General features: G+C 39.0%; 3 protein-coding genes across 3 annotated transcripts; 1 reads left to right on the forward strand and 2 right to left on the reverse strand.

Moving 5' to 3' along the window:
* Positions 1 to 3,539: 3,539 nt before the first annotated feature.
* LOC149836451 (putative aquaporin SIP2-1) lies at positions 3,540 to 6,067 on the forward strand. Its single transcript, XM_090005353.1, has 3 exons — positions 3,540 to 3,913; positions 5,265 to 5,525; positions 5,662 to 6,067. Exons 1-3 carry the CDS (start codon positions 3,629 to 3,631, stop codon positions 5,881 to 5,883), a joined length of 768 nt encoding a protein of 255 aa, XP_089861479.1. The 5' UTR covers positions 3,540 to 3,628; the 3' UTR covers positions 5,884 to 6,067.
* Positions 6,068 to 7,016: 949 nt separating this feature from the next.
* On the reverse strand, positions 7,017 to 16,856 carry LOC149836452 (proteasome subunit alpha type-3-like). The gene is made up of 10 exons (XM_090005355.1): positions 16,689 to 16,856; positions 16,286 to 16,325; positions 16,078 to 16,161; positions 15,331 to 15,404; positions 14,800 to 14,886; positions 14,629 to 14,713; positions 14,443 to 14,489; positions 14,144 to 14,209; positions 10,611 to 10,701; positions 7,017 to 7,233 (listed from the first exon to the last, which is right to left on the reverse strand). Exons 1-10 carry the CDS (start codon positions 16,790 to 16,792, stop codon positions 7,162 to 7,164), a joined length of 750 nt encoding a protein of 249 aa, XP_089861481.1. The 5' UTR covers positions 16,793 to 16,856; the 3' UTR covers positions 7,017 to 7,161.
* A 3,273-nt stretch (positions 16,857 to 20,129) lies between these two features.
* LOC149836453 (uncharacterized) lies at positions 20,130 to 22,703 on the reverse strand. Its single transcript, XM_090005354.1, has one exon. The coding sequence runs from the start codon at positions 22,574 to 22,576 to the stop codon at positions 20,615 to 20,617; it is 1,962 nt and encodes a 653-aa protein (XP_089861480.1). The 5' UTR covers positions 22,577 to 22,703; the 3' UTR covers positions 20,130 to 20,614.

Below are 22,703 nucleotides of genomic sequence, written 5' to 3' on the forward strand. Positions count from 1 at the left end.
TCGGGGGCGAACATACACAACCCTCTCATGAAATACATGCAAAATACAAACTGAGACCCTCTACAGTTAGCTAGCTGCAAACCAAAAAGGGTCTCATCCTTTGACATATCATACAAATCCTAGCCATCCATATGTATCTGTCCATCCTAACCATCTAACTGATGCATCTAGAGGGCTAGGATCAGATCACATCCAGGGAAGAATAGCCGTAGGTCGGATGACTATGATTAAATGTAGGACGTAATTCATCCTACGTCAAATGACGAGACCTGTAATCGTTGAAAACTGTATCATCAAACTACCCCAGTTATGTCGTACAACTTTTACTGTAGTCTTATTTCAGTATTTTACTGGGTAACAATTAAAACTGTGGTTTACTGGAGTCATTTCACCCAACTCATGGTAGTCTTGTTTCAGTAATCTACTGCGTGACAATCAAAATTGTGTTGATGTTCACTCTCTTCATCTGGTATTCTTTTCCCCAGCACCCTACCCAAAAGCAACGAAACTTTAGTTGTTTGCTACTCTCACTGAATACAGGCCAAATTACATGAGATCATCATCAAGTAGTATGGCAACACGTTAAATCCACAGTTTTTTTTTTTAAGGCGAGCTGGGGTTAGGCAGACCACCCCTACCAGATATCTCTTAAGCCCCACGTGGTAGAGGGATTCTAATGGGCCTTCAGCTTGGCACAGGACCCCGCTTACATGGGATACCACCTCGGTGGTAAATCCACAGTTATTATCACCAACTAAACTTTAATAAAATTCATGATTAGAATATTTTGTGACTTGAGAGAGAATTGGCAGATTTTTTTTTTTTTTTACAGAGAAAGCTGGGGTTAGGCAGACCCCTAACAGTTATACAATCATAGGTTCTGCTCCTGCCAGACAAGCCGAGCCCCCCCGTTGGCCAGATCTTTTTTTTAATAACAAGGAGAAACTGCCGTTATGATTTAGACAAATTCCGTTGCCGGCCGAGAGGTGCCACGTTGACTGTGGCTCTGTTTCAGTTTTTGTGGCATAAAATTCCACAGGTACTCCCCTCTTCCATAGAGATGGTTTCTTGTTAGCTTCAACCCTGCAATAATAAACACGCACCCCAGTATCAAACTTGCAACATCCTTCAACTTGATCACCTTAAGCCGGAGGAGCGGAACCTTTGTGGGAGTACAGCGGATGATTGGTTTATCAACTTGATTTTTTTTTGTCATAAGTTTAAAATTGCTAGGATATAACACATGATAGATGGATCAATATATAATAGATAAAGGACCAATCAAAGACTTCAAAAATATCACAAAAATAAATCTCACTCCAGTTCCTGATCTTAGGCACTGCCCCTGCCCATTTAGTAAATGGATCTTGTCTTGCCTGGCCTAAAGTGCCTGTGAAAGTAGAGCAAGGCTGACCTTGGCTATCTTTTGGTGCCCTTTTGACTTAGTTTCAGGATCCTCCCTTTTCCTCTTCTTTGGTTTGTAGCTCGTCCTCTCCTTAATCGAACTTGCTTCTGGGACTCGAGGCACTCGTTATCTTTATTCGAATACTCGCTCAAGCGCTTGGGCATCATACTATCAGAACCTGGCAAGCAAGCGGTCATCGATGACCTTAGAAGTAATGTCATCCGAGTTAACACACCAATCTCCAACCTCAGGCAGGAGAAACAATCAGCTCGCTCTCCTTCTGGTCCCATCTCCACCGCTCCAGGCTCACCGCTTCGAAGGTCATCCAGGATTTCTTGACCAGCCAGAAAGTTCCAATGAAGATGGGGCTATGGAATATCTGTGGCGCAGTTCTCTCTCAGGAGGATTGCAACATACCCATGTTGTATCTTGGTTCTACAGTTCATCAACTAGATGAACCTCTTCGATCTACTATTCTCCGGCGAGGCCTTTACGTGGTCTCGCAAGTGATTTGAGGTGTGTCGACACAGTTCCTTCACAAGGCTCATGATATTTTTGGCATCGCTTTCCCCCGATCCATCTCACATCATAGTTGTATCATTATAGTGTGGGCGCAGGGGCTTAATGGACGTAGTCCCTTCAAGTTTGAAAGTGGTTGAGGGAGGTTGATCTCTGCAATCTGATTAGTGAATAATGGCATTCATGGGGACGCACTTCACCGTTCCTTTCCTGCCCGGAGGTACCCGGCTTCCTCTTGGGTTAAGGTTTGGCACAATCTTCCTTGATCGCATTCAGGAGGATTCTTCGATGCCAACCGGGGTGTGCTGGTGGTGTTCTAGGGATGGGATGTACTGGGTCTCCTACTGTTATTTTTCTCTAACGAACCCTGGGGTTTCCCTTCTTCCGAAGGAATGCATCTGGGGGGGTGCGGGCCAACACCCAGATCGAAGGTTCTTGCTTGGCTCCTGTCCCTTAACAAGTTGCAGACTCATGATAATATGCATAAATGGGGCTTTCACCTTCCAAATAGGTGTGCACTATGTTGTGTGGATGTTGAGACTAATTAACCTTCACTTGCTCTGATGGTCGAAGTCTCTTCGACCCATGATCGTGCATGTAATTCCTTAATTGAGAGGTAATGAAACTGTTTTATTATCCCTCAGAAAAATAAAATAAAAAACTCATGGGCCCACTTGAGATTTCCAGACTTACACAACATCCCAAATGACTGAATGAGGGCCCTGTCAGAGTTAGGGTTGGGAAACGAGATGAGTTGCTCTTGGCTTGGTCATGTTCAGCTCATAAAGAGCTCGTTCGAACTCATGAAATAGGTTCAGCTGGCTCATATAGGCTGATTAACTATTACAAATATATTTTATATATCTTTTGTACCATGGAGTGTAGATGGTTGAGGTGATTGGCTTGCAAGTAATAAGAATTTTGAGGGATTTGGCGTCCCGTATAAAACAATGGTGATTTTCAATATCATTTGATCCAAAAACCCCAACCTCCCCTCCTTGAACTGGTGATGCATGATTTTGGGGCTATCTTTAGGATCTCAGATTCAAGGATTTGACAAAGCTGAGGACCTGGTGTGAGCCTTTTAAGATTTGAGGGGGATCCTCCAATTTGAGATCCAAGGAACAGAAAACAGACCCTCCCCTGCCCGTTCTTGTATTCAGGATTTCATTCGCATTCTCGTTTATACGAGGGATCTCGATCTGAGATCCGACGTTTGAGAAGCCTCTAGGGATGTCAATGGATCGAATTTTACCCGGTATCCGAACGAATCCAACTTCATTTACTCACATTTGATAAGTGGAGATCATATCCGATTATAAGCCGATGCGGATATAGTTTTGGTTTTTTGCTACCAAATCCAACATATGTATCCACATTTGATAGATATCCGAATTTGATTACACGTAAAAAAGTGAATTTGGATCTTAGCGGTGGCTCCTCTCAAACTCCTCCAAGAGTCCGACCCAAAACGGAATTTTCAAACTCCTCTTTCCCATGAATCATCATCATTGACGAGGGCATTTTCGCCATTTTAAAAAGTCAATCTCTAAAGAGAACCCAATGCTCTAAAACCAAAAGGGATCTATTCTGTCCGCATTCATTCAGAAAAAAAAAAGGCTCCGATCTCCCCCACTCCTTCCCGTTTCCAATTTTGCCCCTCCCACCGTCCACGCCAGAAGCGAGAGAAACCCCCGTCCTCCGATGGAGAGATTCCGTTTGGTATCCTCCGATTTCGTGATTTCGCTCGTGTGGGTGTGGTCGGGGGCGCTCACGAAGCTGTTCGTGTACGGGGTTCTCGGCTTGGGGCACCACCCCAGCGGCGAGTTGCTCAAGGGGTTCCTCTCCCTCTGCGCCCTCTTCTTCTTCGCTTGGCTGGGGAAGGTGAGCAAGGGTGGCTCCTACAACCCCCTGACGGTTCTGGCCAGGTCCATTTCCGAGAATTGGGATGCCTTCTTCTTCACCATTGCCGCCAGAATTCCTGCCCAAGTTAGTGTTTTCTTTTTCTCTCTTCCATTTCTCTTTGTTGGTTTCGCAATTTCATTTTCTAAGTTTATTCATGAAATGGGTTTTTGTGGTGCTTGTTAATTTAATCCTTTTATTTCGGGGTGATCTGAAAGTTAATTGTTTCTCGATGTTGGCGATCAAACGTTGGTGTCTTGTTATTTATGGCTTTTTCTCTTGGTTCTTACTATTGGTTCCATTTTTCTAAGTTTATTGATGAATTGGGCGTTTGTGGGAACTTGTGAGTTTTAGATCTTTTGTTTCTAGCTGTTGGTAATTAAAAGTTAGTTATTTCTTGCTTTCGGCGATCAAAAGTTAGTGTTTTTTTTTTTCGGTTCTTTTGCCGAGTAATTGATACGGATGATGAAAATGTGTATAATCGTTACAAACAAATAGCGATTTGTAATGTAATTGGAAACAAAATAAACTGGGTGCTTGATGAGTAATGGATCTGTATGGAGCCATGAAGAACTTTCAAGGTGGTGATATTTTATGGCGAAATAGTTCTGAACAATCTCACGAATCTCATTATGGGAATTTTCTCAGCAACAGAAAATCTCTCACTGAATTAAAACTTTTTGTTTCCCAAGGTTTATAATGTAAATTATAAAAATAAAAAATATGTATAAATAATATCAAGGAAAATTATAAATATGCAAGCTTTTCTCAGCTAAATACAGGTTAATATGACGATATTTTCAGAATATGTGAGGAGGGGCAAAATGACGATATTCTCAGCTAAATACAGGTTAATATGACGATATTTTCATATTCTGTCGTATGGAAATATCGTGATTTATGTGTTTTCTGAATAGGTGATTGTTTAAAATGTCATGTTATTTGTGGGATTGTATCAATACCACAAAATATCGCGATCAAAATTACGATATTTTCAAACACACCGCCGGTATTTGTTACATAGGTTTTGATAAGCAGTGTTGACTTTTAGTGGATATGGATTGTATGATGCTTTATTTTAGCCGGTTGGGACTGGAAAAATTGTGAGCAAATATCCTTCACTTATTATTATTTAAAACTAGATATTTGCTGTGTAATATTATGAATGTAATTTGGTGTAATCATATTGGGCAATTATTTCCTTTGTCTTATTGCGGTGTAAAACACTGCACGCTGCTATGTCACATGGATTCTTCAACTTTGCTCTCGTGTCGTGTCCCTTTGTATATTAATTTTAATAAAAAAAAAACCGCACAAAAATGGCATATCTCGTGTCCTTTTACCCGTGTCCTTGTGACATGGGCACACTGTGATGAGTTTTTCATCTTTGATTCATCTCAGTGATTGATTGGTTTTTCAATTTTTGATTTTATCTCAGGTGATTGGATCCATAGTGGGGGTTAGGTTCATCACCAGAGTCTTTCCTCAGGTGGCCTATGGCCCTCGCCTGAGCGTTGATATTCATCGAGGGGCGTTAACAGAAGGGCTTCTTACTTTCGCAATCGTGTGTGTTTCACTTGGGCTCACAAAATATGATCCCAAGAATTTCTACACGAAGACATGGATCCAGAGCGTCTCCAAGCTGGCTCTCCAAATCTTGGGCTCAGATTTAACAGGAGGAATAATGAACCCTGCCTCTGTAAGTACTGTCTGTTTTGGGACACGCAGTCTAAGGACCTTCCAGAAGAATCTAGGTTTTCTATACAGATAAACGTTAGGATGATAGCTTCTTATCAGCTCATAATCTGAAACTGAACAATGCATGGTGATCACAGGCAGCTGGATGGGCATATGCCTTGGGAAATCATAGCGCAAAGGAGCACCTGTTTGTTTACTGGCTGGCACCATTGGAGGCGACCCTTTTGGCAGTCTGGATATTCAGGTTGCTCTCGAGGCCCCCAAAGCAGAAGAAGGCTCCTCAGTTCATGGTGTCTGTCCCTCGGCGTCTGGACTCATCGAGCAGAATCCTGTCCAAGAGGATGACCAAACTCGACTGATAAGTTTTTTGTTGATATAAACAATTGCCATTCATTGCTCGCCTTGTATTATTAAGATCCAGACAGCACCTCCATACTTGCATCTTACATCTCCATGCATGGATACATTTTACAAACATACTCATGATTGCAACAGTTTGAAGAATTCTAACGAGATATTTCTGATGTTTGGAGTCTTGTCTAATAGGTTTTATTATCTGATAACTATATTATTGTGTGAAGCATGAAGCGTTAGGGATGATGAAGTACTGCAAGACTAAGAAGCAACAAAGCAAGGAGGTAGGTTTATAAAACTAGGGATGGCAGTGGACGGGGGCGATGCCGGGGACAAGGTTTCACCCTCCATCCCCAGCACGGGTTTTGATTTTAACCTCCATCCCCAGTTCATATGGGACGTGGCAGGGCGGAGCCCCGTTTCTCCCCGGTCCACTGCCATCTCTAAAGGCATTTTAGTTATTTTACTAACGGGGATCGGGGGCAGGGCAGGGGCACAGCAGGAGAAAGCGTAAGTCCATCCCCAAAGGGGTTTTGATTTTAACCTTCATCCCCATTTCATGTCCTCCATCCCCGGTCCAAACAGAGTGAGGTGGGGGCGGGTCCCCCTTTTCCCCTGCCATCCTTAACCAGTGCTCTTACCAAAAATATATAGGTTTTCTAACAAAATCGTGATCTTGAAAGAAAATACAATTAACGTGACTTTCAGAATAAAGAAAGTTCGATTTGAAAGCTAGCTTCACATAAATTTTCCAGAAGCATAAAAAGTTGTTTCACACTTCCGAAACAAGTTTCTGAGGCTTCCAAAAGCTCCCCGTAACGGTCTCCGTTCTAAGATCGCCTCCAAACGAAACAATGAAACAAAAAGGCAGCTGATGCAACATGACGGTAGCCTTCCAAATAGAAGGAATGGGTTTGATGCTGCTCCAATCTAGGTCTTTAGTCTTCACCATATATAGCATTATAAGATCTAGGCTTGACCTAAGGTCAGTACACTGCTTGGCAGATCTTCCATCTTTTCCTTGATGTACATTCGCATGCAAAATAAACTACTTGGATTTGGATTTTATTTTCTGATAGTTTGACTTTCAAAGCACGATTATAGAACACTAATATGTGTTGATGATGACAATGAGGCAGCAATGGAACTCGAGATCTAATAATTGTTTCTTTAAAATCACATAATTCTTACAATTTCTTCACTCGTGAAAAAAATTACTTGGCAGCATAGAGCATTATCCGAATATAACTTGCAAAAAGGAGGGGTGATAGAGGATAACTCGATTAATCAGCATCCATTTCTTCTTGGGCAGCCTTAGCTGCTGTCTTTGCTTGCTCTAGCAGATCATCAGGAACCTGAAGAAACCAAAACTGTCATGCAAGGAACAAGATGCTTAAGCAACTGACGCTTTTGTGTACAAAGACCATCCATGAAAATATAAGTGGCAGTTCCATGGCTAGGCATATACAGTTACTTTCTTAAGGAACGAACAGAAGATGAACAGATATACATTGTGATTTGATTAATTACAAAAAAACCCGAAATAGACACGCTGACAGTCCAACATTTGTGACCTGGATCAACATGGACAAGCCAGTAGCAAGTTTATTGACTTTAACAACAGCTAAAACAGATGCAGTCGGAGTCAGCAAGCTTTTATGACAGAGCTTGCACTTCGGAATAGAACCAAAACTAAAAAGAAAACGTATATAGCTCTATAAACAATTGGCCAATGCAAAAGGAAAGGCAGGGATCATTACTGACTAACACAGAGGACCATCCAGGCTTCCTGAAAAAATCCCACAAGCACATATACAACTCTAATTTTTATGGAGCTAGAATAAGAAAACTTGCCAGAGAATTCTGATGGTCGACCATTTGGGTTGCACTTTCCCTACTTGGCCTCATTCATCCCTATTTGTTCTACTAATATGGAGAAAATGATATCCAAACAACCAGATGGACACCCTGATAAAGAGAAACATGTAGTGTCCACGTTATTGTGGTCATTATTGTTTATCCCAGTTGAGATGTGATATGAAGTAACTTACTAATGCCATGTGGGGTGGGGCCCTAACACATGTGGGAAGCCCCACCAGATCAGCTCCTTCGGGGAATCGGTTCTGCCCTGTAGCTTGTTGAAAAGTTAAGATCCTCTAGTTTAATTTATATTTTAGACAAAAATCTGGTGAATGCCTTTTCGGATGTCAAAATGAAGTTGAAGTTGGCATAACTTTGAAATGGGCCAAAAACACTAGATTTTAATATATGACTCCTAACATGAAATGACGATGTCAAAATTGGGGTGTCTACATTAACAAGAGGGCACGCAATTGTCACAACCAATTAGGGATATAGATGTTGTATGTGCAGGCAATGAACAACTTTCACCAACAAATTAATGTTATACATGATCACATGATGTTTTTAGAGGATGTAGAGTTATGTCAGTAAACCAGTGTTATTGATGTTCACTGCAACAATACATATACCATTCAGGCTTTTAGGGTGGATGACATAACTAAGTACAAGTTGTTAGACTTTGTAATCTATAGTTGAGATATATGTGTGATGATGAAAGTGTTATTTTTATGGTTAATCATGAAATTTGAAAATACAAAAATGATGCATATATGAAAGCAAATGAAGAGATAAATATGAAGTTCTTTGATTTAATTTGTGCATCTTAACAACCAATTAGTGGTAGTAGTGATTATGTATTTAGCAGATAATCGGATGGTGATGATGATTATACTATGTCGGATGAGGATTACTCTGAAACGATAGGATAGGACGAAGAACTGATGACATGGGACAAATAATGACAGATGGAAATGATGCACAATTTGCAATTAAAAAGTCGAACCCTTAGTATGTCATATAAACTATATAATCATTGATTGATCAGTAGAATTGTTTTTTGTACAAATGATACGTGGTTGAATAAGTTATCACTCAATACATTCTCATACAATAAAAAGCAATTGAAAATCATTGAAGCGGAAGCATCTCAAATGATTGATGAGTTGCGTAATGAAAAACTCAATGACTAAATTTTTTTTCAGTGGCTAACTACAAGCTCAAATAATTGAGACATTGTTGGTCAAAGGTTGCTACATATCATAGTGATGTTAATACTAAGATCTAGTGGTAAATGAGCTCATGGGACAGTGATATGGACTAAAGAAATCTGAAATGTGAAATAAAACCCCACTTTATAATAAACAAACAACAAAGTTTGGGTTGTCACGGCATTGGAGTCAAAATGGATCCCATCTAAGGTGAAAATACACACTTCAAATTATTGGTAGACCCAGGAGAGTTGTAGTATAGATCAAAGAACAATCCAGGACAATGTAATACATGCTCATTCCTGCAATTTCATATGACAGTACCCAGGCATTTAATTCATTGTTGAATAAAATGGTTATATAAACACACACGATTCTCCTATGTCACAAAAATGGCATGGAACCCGAAACACGAAACTAAACATGACAACATAGATAAAAACCAAATGCATTATAATGATGCATTTGGCTAGATATAATAAGCCATGCAAATACAAGATAAAAACAAAATATAAAAAGTTAAATATTTTAGATGTGAAATAAACACAAAAAAATATACAAGAAAAAACCTCACTACAACACTCATGCACACGCACTCAATATACATCCATCCTCTTAAACGCACACATACACACCCTTTATATAAGAGAGTGAGAGAGAGAAAAGGAGAGGACTAGCTTAACAGCAAGTTGGACCTCCTCCCACTAACCATTAGGCATAGTCCTAATGGCTAGCTTGGTCAAAACAGTTTGACCAAAAATATTAGTCATTATAATGACAAAAAATAAACATATAAATGCAAATTAAAAAATACCTATTCTAACCTTACAAGCATACATTTAAGAATACTTAATCTAAATATTAAATACCTAATAGGTATACCTAAAAAACAAAAAGGATACAAAGAATAACAAATACAAAGGAAGCACTGATAAGTATACCTCAATAACTAAACCACGATATTACATTTATCTTTACATCCTAGACAGCCAAAATGTGTCAATTCTAATTTCATCTTGTGGCGAGTAGCAACCAATTTGACACTGACGTACACTTGATAAGATAAATTCTAAACCCCCATGTAGTTGGGGTAAGGCTTGATGATGATGTGTACACCGAATTATGAATACTCATCCAAGGACTTGAAAGCTAACAAAGAAACATCCTTCATTTGAAAAAGAAAGATTTTGAGAGTATTCTTCAAAACATACACAAGGATCCAATGCACAAAAATAAACCAAATCCAATTTTCAGCCCAATAAATAACATTCAGAATTACAAAACTAAGACTGCATCTAAACTTGGAGTCCAAGCTAAGTTCCCTCTGGAAATCAACTAGCAAACAGATTTTTTTCTTTTGGTGAAGCTAAACATTGCTAAGCATGTGGTGCCTCCCATAATTATCAATTTTTCCCCAATTCCTCAAATCTTAAGGGCTAGTTTAAAATCCTGAATACGATACTATTCCCAAGTAGGCCATTCTCAACAAGATCCAGATTTCTCAGGTTATTGAAACACTCAGTATGCTCCCACAAACATTACTTTCCTATGAGCAAAATTTAGAAGCACGAGAGATGCATCATAAATACAGAAACACAAAGGCATCAAAAACATGGATCAAACAAGCTTATTCACCTTTCATTACATTTGGTGCTTATTACCTTTTGGTGCTGGCGGTTTGACTCATCACATACCCAGCTCATTTCTAACTCAAAAGCTTTGTCCTTCGCCTCATCATGCACACTATATATACTGCAATCAGAGAAAGGAACATAAAAACTTTTATATAATAATTTCATGATAGAAGAAGTCCACCGCGTAAAAGGAAAGGAAACACAAAAGTACAGAATTCACAAGAGGTTTCAAAACCCAGAGAATATTAGTACACGAAAGAAATCTACCTAGTAACTTCTTTGCACAATTTTTCAAACTACATGGCTCAATATTCGGGTTGCATCCCTTGCAAAGGAAATAAACTCACTTTGTAAGGACTCAAAGACTGAAAATGCACACAATATATGCACAAACCGTAAGCACAGATATAGACAATATTCAGAAAATATCATGACATAAAAATAAGTGATTTTTTACATTTAAAAATAACATGCTATTAAGCCTATTATTTTTAGATTAAAATTTTTAAAATGCCAAGAGTTTCCTGTTATTTGACCAAAAAGTATAGACAATCATATAATTAAGAGTTTCCTGATATTTGACCAAAAATTATAGACAATCTTATGACTATCAAGAAATTTTGTCAACGAGATGCTGCTAAGACCAAGGTTTTAAAACTCGCTGAGTCAACTCGGTGACTCGGCTCGGCTCGGCCCTCCAGCGAGTTAACCCAGCAAGGCAAACTCGGTTTGCGAAGACTCGGCTGCTGACTCGGCTTGACTTGGCCTAACTTGGGCGAGTTCTGGGATGTTTAAAATTTGATTTTTTATTTGAGTTGAAACAAACATGGGACAAAGTACGGTTGTTACAGATAGAACATATGTTTTGTCTGTTATGTTCTAAGGGTCTGTCCAATCTTGGACAAGCAATCAGACAGACCCTTAGGGTCTCTTGTGAGTGTGTCCTTAGTGGTCCTTGTGTTTGTGCCCGTAGTGCCTGATTTGGTGGACTGATGTACTCATTGGATTTGTGGTATGTGTGCTCTTGGATCTTCCCTGTGTGTATGTGTGTGTTAACTTCATAACAGGTACTAGGTATCACTATCATAGCATAATCAACTATAATATTCATCATGTATTATCAGAAGCATAAAATTAAGGAACTAAGTATATGTTGGAAACTGGTAATTGGCCTTGTGGTAGCCAGTAGCTAGAAGTCACTCAAGAGAGGATTCGTAACGTTTCCATAAATTTCTACCAATAAGACAAATGTCAACAGAGCTTCACATAAGTTCTTGATTGCTTGACAATGCACAGAACCATCAAAATACAAAAATCCCGCTAATTCATAAGAAACAACATTAGGAGCCAGTGTTCATAGGGAAAAGAGTTTTAGCTCTGTTTGGGAGTGTACAACCGGGATTTTATATGCTGCATCTCTTTCGAGAATTTTTGTCATGCCACTTTACTTCATATTTTTCAACTTACACCATAGTTATTCTTCAACTTACTCCATAGTCCTTTGTCTAAAAAAGAAATTTGAAGGCTATTTAGCAGGCTATCCTAGAGTTTTTTGCTACAGCATTAGTTGCTTTTAATGACCTTTGTTCATTTGTCAAAGATGTACACTTATATATGATCACATGGACAACAAAAAGGACACATGGCATGCCATCGTTGTTCAATTTTTTCATTAAGAATATTGTATAAGGGGGCATGACACAAGGGTAACTGGTAAGTTGGGAATATGCCTGTGAGATAGTCTGGCAGAGATCAGCCTATGCATTTTTCAATGCCACTGCTCTCTATGAACCTCGGCAAACCTGTTAATGAAAGCTTTAGCTATAAAACCATTGTCAAAAGCTCAAGATATAGCAAGTAGACGACTTATCTCCCTTGTCAAACAATTGCAGTTAAAGGATTCTATCATTTTTTAATTGGATGGTTTAACTAGAAAATGACAAACCCAGGAAGTAATACAAGCAAAAACCAAGCTAATTTAGTTTATGCCAATTGTTATCAGTTCAAAAGCAACCTAAGAAAGAGTCACATCTCTCTCCCAGTTTCAGTGATTACATGCCTTAACACAACCCAAGGATCTCTTGTTTACTGAAAAACATGGTTTGAGACAAATTATAATTTGTTTTTCTTTTAAAATCAAAAGTTAATAAAACCCGGTCCGAGTCACCGAGTTGACCCGCCGAGTCACGAGTCAATAAAGAACGAGTCGAGTCCCGAGTCACTGGGTTTTAAAACCTTGGCTAAGACCGATATTAATGACTACGATACAAACATGATACCACAAATACAGATCATGATAGGTAGGATTGATCAAAGGGAAAGATGTGAACACAATTGGCTTTAATGCTCTTATGCTTAGCTGGGTTTTTTTTTCTATGAAGAAAGTTTTTCTTGATATCATAATGCAATTATAGTTAACTGGTGCATAATATATCAGGGTATCAAGAAGAAATTAATAAAGGTTTTAAAATTCTTTTTTTCACCCTGAAGGCAAATCAAGAAGAAAATTAGAAAGAGAAAGCTACCTTACAAGCTGTCACCTAAACAAAAAGTGTAAATTATCAAAAGGTGAATTGAATTTTGGTGAGACAAATCAGTGTTTATAAACCTAAGCAAGATAACTAAGCATCCAGTACAATCTGCATATATGGTGAGCAAAACCAGTCAGCAAACTCACCAAGAGAAATGGTTTGCTCTTGCTTCTTTTTGGCAAAGCTTAGCATAAAGATTCCTGATCTAATCTCCTCAAATTAGTCTTTGGACACATGTACAAGCATATTTGACATTAAAACGCTCATTTTTCAGCTATGTGATGAAAAGAAGCTAAATTCAACCACCTTGATTCAAACTTTAACAATACATGTGAATTAAGTCAGTTTCCTGCATTTCCCACGTTCCTCTTTCAACAATTTTCAAACTGTAACCCATGACTCTTATCCATGTGATATAAGTATAACCCATGAATCACTGTACCAAGATTTACATGACTTGCAAGTAACCATGTACTAGTAATTTTGTTTCCCCTTGCCTAAAAATAGCAGTATGCCAATAAATTAACAAAGAATGATGACATGATGCTCCAATTTTTTATCATACCCTATGGCACATGGATATGAATATGACTTGCGTTCATGACATGGATTCAAAGAGTTGATAAAAATTAGGATACAAGGGCACGAATATACATACTCGTATACATACATACATACATATAGAAATATATACATGAATTTAACAATAAAAGTTATTTCCTTTATCCTTAATAAAAATTACAAGGAAATTTTCATTAAATCTTTAAAAGGACTTCATTGTAATTCTGAATAAGATTCAAGGCAAACGAAAATATTGGAAGTGATATAAGGGTTAAAAGAGGGAACAGAAAAGAATGTCCTGTTTTCCCAGGAAAACCCAAAAAAAGAAAAGATGTTAAGGACGTAAAAAGAAATTCATTGTCAGCAAGGTTTGGAACTTAAATTCCAAACAATGGCAGAGGTAAAGTTTCATGTATCATCTCAATGACAGAGGATATCTTTTACAAGAAATCGCAAAAGGGAACTTACATCTTAGCAACTTCAATAACTCCCTCCCTGCAGGTCATTTCAGATAGCTTCAGCTTTTCAATCTCACTGCCCATGCCATCAACTTAACAATGTCAGTGGCAGAATATTGATCTAGAGAGATTTCAGAAAAAACAAGAGACATCTAAATATTCAGCCCTATCAATCTTCAGTGATTTATAAAAAATTGAAATTATGCATTTCAATCATCAGATCAAACAAGGCAAAGCTAAAAGATCAAAAGAAGCAGAAAGTGTATGGCATTCCACACTGATTGCCCAAATAAAAAAGAAAATCCATACGTTTTCGCTGCTTGCCGGCCCTTTCCGATTGCAGCACCAAAGTACCTCTGCAATTACACTCATATAATTCAAGTGATCAGTCTTCCTGAAATCAATGAACTTAAAAAGAATATAACTGGGAAACCAAAAGTGAAAGGCTTATGTCCATGCGGTACTTGAAAATTTACAAGGGAAAACAATACTCACATAGGAAACTCCTGATGGCTCCACGATGTAAAGTTGTGGCCCATCTCTGTCATACCCCCCAAGGATTATCCCGCATCCAAATGGCCTGCATCAGTTGTAGGGCATAAAAATTTATTAACAAATATTCACTGTAGTCAGCAAAATCAACTTTTACAACAGAAATTTTCCCACCTAAGCCACCAATAGAGTGTGCATAAGTGCACATAACTGGCAACACGGTCTGCAAGTTCTTTGACAGGTATAGGCTCACCATAAACGCTGCAATGTCCCACACATAAATACAGATTATTGTAAAATCAAGCAAAAGTATGTGTCTGTGTTTTGTGTCTATTTATCTGTCTGTGGGCAAGAAGGCTATGTGCATTCAACAATACTTTTTCAGGAATATCCTGATAGTTGGTGCAAGAATTTGTCAAGCTAATTCAGTTTTCTTTTTCAGGTTGACATAAATAATATGTATACGCCACATTATGGAGAAGAAGAAAAAAATGTTGGCAAGATCGTGCAGTAATGTCATAAGAAAACTGAAAAAAAACGAAAAAGAAGTGATGTCCATGAGAGATTTTTACTCATGCATTTGCACTTCATAAAAATTATGCAAGCAATACAAATTTTTCAACATACATGTGGACAAACACACATAAAAATAGCTAACTGCATTGTTAGATCATTCACCGAAAACAGTGGACATAAAGCACATACTTCTCATAGCTAGTAGCTTCAGATTTGGCTCGAGCAACAATCTGTCTTCCATCGGCTGCCAATCCAGCCACAGCCTGTATTGAATAGCAGAAACATTTGAGAATGAAAAAAATATCAAACAAGGCCAAATTGGACTTTCTCATTAATGTTAGTCTTTATGTGGTTATGTTTTACACAAGGTCATCCTAACTGCCCAAATGCACTGCTGGCTGTAACAGATCATTTAGAATTAGTAAAAACAGGAGGAAAACTAGAAATTTTTGTGGCAATTTCACTGTGGGTCTGAAGACTCTGAACCACACAGTTGTGAAATTGTTTCATGCTAAGAATGTGTTCAAACTTCAAACACAACAGACTATACAAGGCATGAGTTTTGGTGAATTCTTAGGTATAAGTGATGCATAAGAATTTAGGTGAAATTATATATGAAATTATGAATCAACTTATTATGAAAAGCTCCAAGGTTTCACCTGTGTCCAATGTACACAATCCTATCGCTATATAAACAAAGAAAACAAGCAAACATGTATATGGGCGTATATGAGCAATCGAAGGGGGGGGGGGAGTTGGGGGCAGTTAAAAACTATTCATGTCTGCTGCATGCATATGTGCGTATATGAGCAATCGAAGCGACAAAATCCAATCCCCAGACTACAAAAACAGTTAAAATTATCAAACAATGAAATACAACACACAGGAAGGAAGCAGCGGCGAAGACAATACGAAAAGAAACTCTCTCTAAAATACCATGCCAGAGTGACGATGAACAGAATGGATTCTCCGATTGGACCCTTCCAACATCATTTTCGATGCTATAAGTTTCTCGACACCCTGATCAGGAAAGAAGGGGGGAATTCCAATACCACAAAAATCGAATCAGAATCACACAGTAGCTAAAAGAGAAATTTCAAAACAGGAGAACTCAGAGAAGCAATGATGAATCAAGAGGCCTTACCATGACAACCCCATCCTTGCATTTGATTCCGATCACCGTGCTGCAACAAAATTCAGTTAATAAACCCAAATTGGAATTTAAATTAAATCAAACACCGGTTAATATCAACAGAGCGACAGTAGTGAAACTATGCTTAAGCGACGCTTAAATCAGCGATCTATCCTTAAGCTGCGAAGGTGATCATGAAGACAATAGAAAAAGGAGTAACATTACATCTACGAATACAATTCTTAAGCAAAATAAAATCGGAAAAAGAAAAACCCTAAAAATCTCCAACACAATAACCAAGAAAACAAGTCAAAATCAAGGGAAAAACTTTCTCCAACCAAATTCACAGGCTGGGAAAGGCTTCGAGTCTTCCGAACCTCCCTAAAAACCCTAGAAATCCAGGAAGAGAGATTACCCGCTGTTGTCGACGGCCTTGGCAGCGTACTCGATCTGGAAGACGCGTCCATCGGGAGAGAAGGTCGTGACCGAGAGGTCATACCCCGTCCCTATGCTACTCATCTCTCTCTCTCTCTCTGGGAAAACTTGGATGCCAAGAAAAGAATGGAAGAAGACGAAGAGAGGGAAGAAGAAACACAGTAACCGGCTTATGAGCTAAAAGCCCCTTCGCCAAAGGCGTTTGGCGTAGTGGGATGGGGCTAGGCAGGCGGTCTAGGTTCAAATCTCGTGGGCGTCATCTCTTGCACAAGTACAAGCATACGGGTGGGCATCCGGCCGGCCGTGGCCCGTTTAGAGCTCGGCCCACCGGGCTTTAAGTGCAGCCCGGTCAGGAGATGACGTGGCCTGTTCACTAACGGACCGGGTTTTGACCTGATTATTAATGGGCTTGAGTTTGAAGAGCAGCCCATAGCCCTGCCTATTGGCCCAATGGAAACTGGCTGGGTCCAGCCTGATCCGGTACAAATTTATTTGTAAATAGTAATAATTAACATAGTTTTAATAACTAATTAGGTAAATAACTCTAGTTACTAAATTATTATATAATAGTTAATTTTTATATTTTTATATGATTATAAAATTAATAAATAATTCAGGCCAATCGAGCTGGCCCTGGCCTGCCTAAGTATATAACGAGCTGGGTTTCGACCTGGTACCTAGGGGCCAGGCCAAAAACCCAGCCCATAACAAGGCAGGTCGGCTTGGCCGATCGGGTTGCCTACCCTTACCAAAGACGCGGTAACTCTTTGAGATCAAGGGTAAGCTCATAGAATCTTATGTTGATAGGACAGTGATCTTTGAGTACGATAGGCAGAGCCAGCACGAGTCACGACCATGTCTCTGATCCTGTGAGCCATATAAATATATAAAAAAAAAACTAAAAACCTTTATTTTTGTTAATAACGTGTAAACGGGTCGGATCCAAGAGGGGGGGGGTGCAATCTTTAGCTGATCCAAATTTGATTCAGATCCCCGTTTATTTAATTGTTTCGAATCCTAACCTTTTGTGAGTGGAACTATAAAAGAGACAATGACAAATATCGTGAGATTGTTTAAAAGATGGTTAAACGATATAGAACCTCGAGATCTTCTGTCTTTACACAATCCAAAATATCAAGATATTCAGAAAATATTGCTGTTTTTTTTTCATCCAAAATATCACCGCGTAAACCTGGTCACGCTGGCTCAGCCCGACATATTTAACTCCGAGGCTAGGACCCCAGACCCGGGGCATATGTTATGTGTTGGCTTGCGCAAAGGGGCGATGCCCATGAGAATCGAACCTTGACTGTCTGTCTAGCAGTCAAGGCCCTACCCCACTACGCCAACCCCCCTTGAGCTCATGGTATTTTCCTTAAAACTGTATTGCTTATAACTTTATACAAGTTGTTATTTTATTCTTTTTATGCATATTATTTATTTGAGCCAATATTTTCTGATAAAATGCCAAGTATATAAAAAAAAATTAATTCTCTGATGGGATTTAACTGCGGTTAGCTTTTGTCCCAATTCAGCTGTTGAATGCACATTTAGAAACGAAAAAAATAAAAGATATCGCAAGAAATTTGTTTTTTATGTTTATATCTGCAAAATATCAAATGAACTGAATAGATTTAAGAAAAATGAGAAAGGTAAATGAATAAAAATGAAATATTGAAAAGATAGAAAATTAATCTTAAAACATGGTTGATAAAAAATTAGGTCACGACATTTTCAGAAAGAAAATATACTGTGATACTTATAAAATATGGAGATGTTTTTATCTTTTTCGATGGTCAACAAATATCACGATATTTCTGAAAATATCACAATATTTTGTCATCCTAGTTGGATGTCAGTGCACGGGTCCGGGTTAGAGATCCAATAGTTAGTCAGATTTGGGGAGAAATGATCCTCTAATCCTTCCGGGTCCGATGGAGTGATGGCAGACAGTGGAGCAGAATGGACTTTGGCAATTGAAGGTTGGGTTTGGATGTTCTTTGTCCTTCCGAATTCAACTAAATATATTATTGAAATCCAATGTGTGCAGATTCAGTAAGCACTCGAGTCCATGTAGGGAAGATCCAAAAATGCTGATCCTAAAAACGCGGCTTCCAGATCAGAGACCAAACAAACATTTGAAAAAAGATATGAAAATTGTCCAAGTTCTGTGGAGTTCCGAGACCCATTATCTTACATGTCAATTTAGATCTGGTCAAGGTGGAGCACAATGATTGCTATATCTGCTTATATGAGGCTTGGCTAATATCCAGATCCGAACTTGAACTCGCTCTGTGGATTATACAGAGGTGCATGTTTGTATGTTCGATACCATTGATAGAAGCACTTCTGTTCTTTTTATAGTAGAGTTAGGGGATGCCCAAATGGGATTCGAACCTAAGACCTCTCAGCTATCATAGTGCAACCTAAGGATGCAAATGAGTTGGACCAGGATGAGGGGTTTTGCAATTTTTAGCTGTTCCTAGTCCAATTTAGATCTGAATCCCCATGTATTTAGCTGTTTCAGATCAGAACAGATTGCATCCTGCAATCTAACTGGACAGCTATCTCATTCGACTCTTGAAGCAATCAAAATTCTTGATTCCGCAGAAATTAGAATTCAGTCAGCCAAGATTATGCCCCAAAGAGGTTGGACGTAATGAGATGGGACCTAAGCCGCTAAGCAGGTAGTCTAGGTTCAAATCTCATGGACATCACCCTTTGCACAAGCTGAAGCATGGAGACAAGCTGGGAGAAAAGGGTAAGCTCGCAGAGTTTTACATTGACAGGACAGCGACCATAAGGCAGGCAAAGAGCAGCTAGGTCTCTGATCCTGAGGGTGGTTTCTCCATGTAAATATCAAAAAAAGTCAGCCAAAATTATTCTTGCTTAGCAGGATAAAACAGCAAATGATATTTGCCCCAACCAACAAGAGTCAGGCTCAGGACATATCCAAGTCCAGTGTGCGAAGTTTACTTCATGATATTAGATGAAGTATATCATGCAAAAATTGGAAGGATATAGTTGTGGCCGCCAATTTTTACTGACAATAAACAAAAGATAGTTCATCATTTAAGGCTCGCCCATTTTATATATGAAAATGGGGATTTACTTATGAAACCCAAATCCCCATTTTCTTATTGGGGTGAAACAAACATGCCAACTCTATTTTCGAAAACCAGTCAAACAAAGGTTTCTTTTCACATTGACCATGCATTTAATACAAAAATTCATTCGCCCACGCATGGAATGGCTTTCCCATTTCCATCATGGGATGCCTTTCCCATGGGGGTCTTTTTCTTATTCTTATTCTAATTGGTGGGAACGAAACAACCGAAGCCTTTAGATGAAAATGCATCTCATCAAACAGAAGCAAAATTCAGACAAGAAACTAAAAAAGTGAACAGCAAAAGATCAACAGTTTTACAGAATGAATTTATATTGATTAAGAATGTAAAAGCCATAACTTTCAGGGCAAAAATGATTCTTCATTAGCCAACAGATTACGAACGCTTATACAATAAAATGAAATGCATATATAACTAGATGAATATTGCATTTATAATGTTTCAATTCATCAACCACCATTTTCGCACCCATCAATGAAATTATCAGTCCAGCTTAGTTGACGAATTACCAAAGAGCATAGACCACACAACAGCTGATGACAGCTAAGAACACCCACCTCCAAAATTCAACTCCATCGATGCACAAAGAAATCCATTCTATGAGCTTCCAATCCTGTAATGCAAAAAGTTTCCAAAAAAAGAATGCCATAAACTAACGAAAATACACTTCTCCAACTCCAAAATTGGGTTCTGCCAAAAGTATCCGACTATAACCCAAAAGAGAATCAACCCTAATAAACAGAACAATCTTCCTTCCAAGGCAATGTTGGTCTAATCACTAGGCATTTTTCCTACTCCGAAAGCTCTCTTTCACGGTCAAAAACTTTTTTTTACATTGATTCACTGTCTTACCAGGAACAGCAGCTGCAACCCGTTCCCAACGCTGGTTAGTTTCTTTAGGGAATGTCTTAAGAGCCTGAATGAGTGCCCTTTCCTGAGTAGCTGACCACACATCTTGTTCATTAGCAACATCATTCGTAACACCAACTTCTACACTCTGAGAACTCTTTTCACCATTTGATGATTGTTTAAGACCAACATTTGAAGTTTCCATATGTGATGCACTATTTTCAGTTTTAACAGGCACAGAATCAGACTCATGACTAGTTGTTGAGGGTGATGCAATGGAGTGTGTGGGTTTCCTCTTCTCCAGAAATGACTCAAAAGCCTTTGCAGAGTCTGGTTTCTGGAGAAGGACCGTCTTTGTGGCCTTCAGAATCTCTTCCACTGATCTACCGGAACCTATGTATTCAGATATAACTTCCCACCTCCGTGATGTTCCTTTTGGATATTTCTGCATCCCCTTTCTCAACAGCTCAATCTCATCTCTGCTCCAAGGTTTCTCTTTTTTCTCATCGTTGCTTAACGGTCTATTAGGTATAACTGGTGGAATAGCTCCATTACCAACTGGACCAGGCCCAACAGAACCATTCTCCTGTAATTTGTTGCCATCATCTGCCTTATCTCCTTGCAGTGCATCTCTGAGCAGTTTTGCTTGGTTGATGCCAACCTTTTGCTCAAATTCATCACAGAGGTGCCTCAACTGATCTGTCTCAAGAGAGATGCACAAGCATTCGATATCACTCTGACAAACCAAGCAAGTTTTTGATAAAACTGGTGCAGCAAGCGTTCGCAAGCGAGTCCTCTCTTTCCGCAATAGTTTTTTCTCTTTTTCCTTTTGCTTTTTCTGATTTAATGCACCTTCAACTGCTCTTCTTTCATCCTCCTCTTTCCATCGCTTTTCCTCCTCAGCAAGCCTTGCAGCCTGCAACTTTCTAGCCAGAATCTTGGACTTCTTTTTCCTCTGTTTTTCTGTTTTTTCCTCTTCCTTCCTCCTGAGTATTCGGGGATCCCTCTTATAAGCATCGTCAACATGTGTTCTTATGCGTGCATATTCTTCCTTTCTAGCCTTCTCAGTGAGTTTAGCATTCTGCCTCTCCATCCATCTTTTATGGTCTCGGGACTCAGCTTGCTCCAAATCAAATTCATCTGCATGTGGAAACTCCCTCCAACTCTTGAAGCCATACCAAAAGTCATAAAACTTATCAACCTCACTCAGTGGTGTACCATCTTCACCTAGAGATGGAACTGGCTGAACAACAGACCACCGTGCATTCCTCATAAAAACTGGACCATATACCTTAAAGAAGTCTGATGATGCACAGTCAGACAGAATTTCATCATCAAATTCATCTGTGGAATCATAAATACGCCTCTTGACTGGATCGATCAGAACCTCATAAGCTTCCTGAATGGCCTTGAAATGATTTTCTATCTCATCTTTTTTCGCTTGCTTTGCTGCTTCAGTTTCCTCAGCAAGAAGAAGAGCAGCATGTTTGTCCCGGTGATACTTCAAAGCAGTCTCACGGTAACTCTTGCGTATCTGATCTTCAGTAGCTAGAAATCGCAGATGACTCAGACCCAAGAGAGCATAATGATCTTGCTGCTCACCAACGGCACCAGTTTTTTTCATACCTTTACTGCTATAAAATTCGGCATAAGGTGTACGATCTTGACCTTTTCCATCCAACAAACTCAGGTCATCAGTATCTGCTTCTTCATCTTTGAAGAAACCAAGAATTTTAAGTGCAGCAGAATGAAAAGAATGGCCTGCCGGTTCAAATTTTATAGCCTTCGCAGGCAGACAATTTGAACAAACATATATAGGCTGCCCATCCACAAGATCTGCAGAGTAGCAAATTGCAGGGAAATTTCTATGACAAGTATCTATTATACCCATGGGGAAGCGTCAATTTTACCCAATAAATCAAAGTATATAATTAATCCAAATTCCTGAAGTTCTTAGTGCCCAAGTTTCACTATAAATCTGCCTCAAAGTGAATCACTAAGATGTGGTAGAGTTCAGA

This window comes from Nuphar pumila, chromosome 5 (assembly GCF_984573655.1).
Source record: "Nuphar pumila chromosome 5, dmNupPumi1.hap1.1, whole genome shotgun sequence".
NCBI lineage: Eukaryota > Viridiplantae > Streptophyta > Magnoliopsida > Nymphaeales > Nymphaeaceae > Nuphar > Nuphar pumila.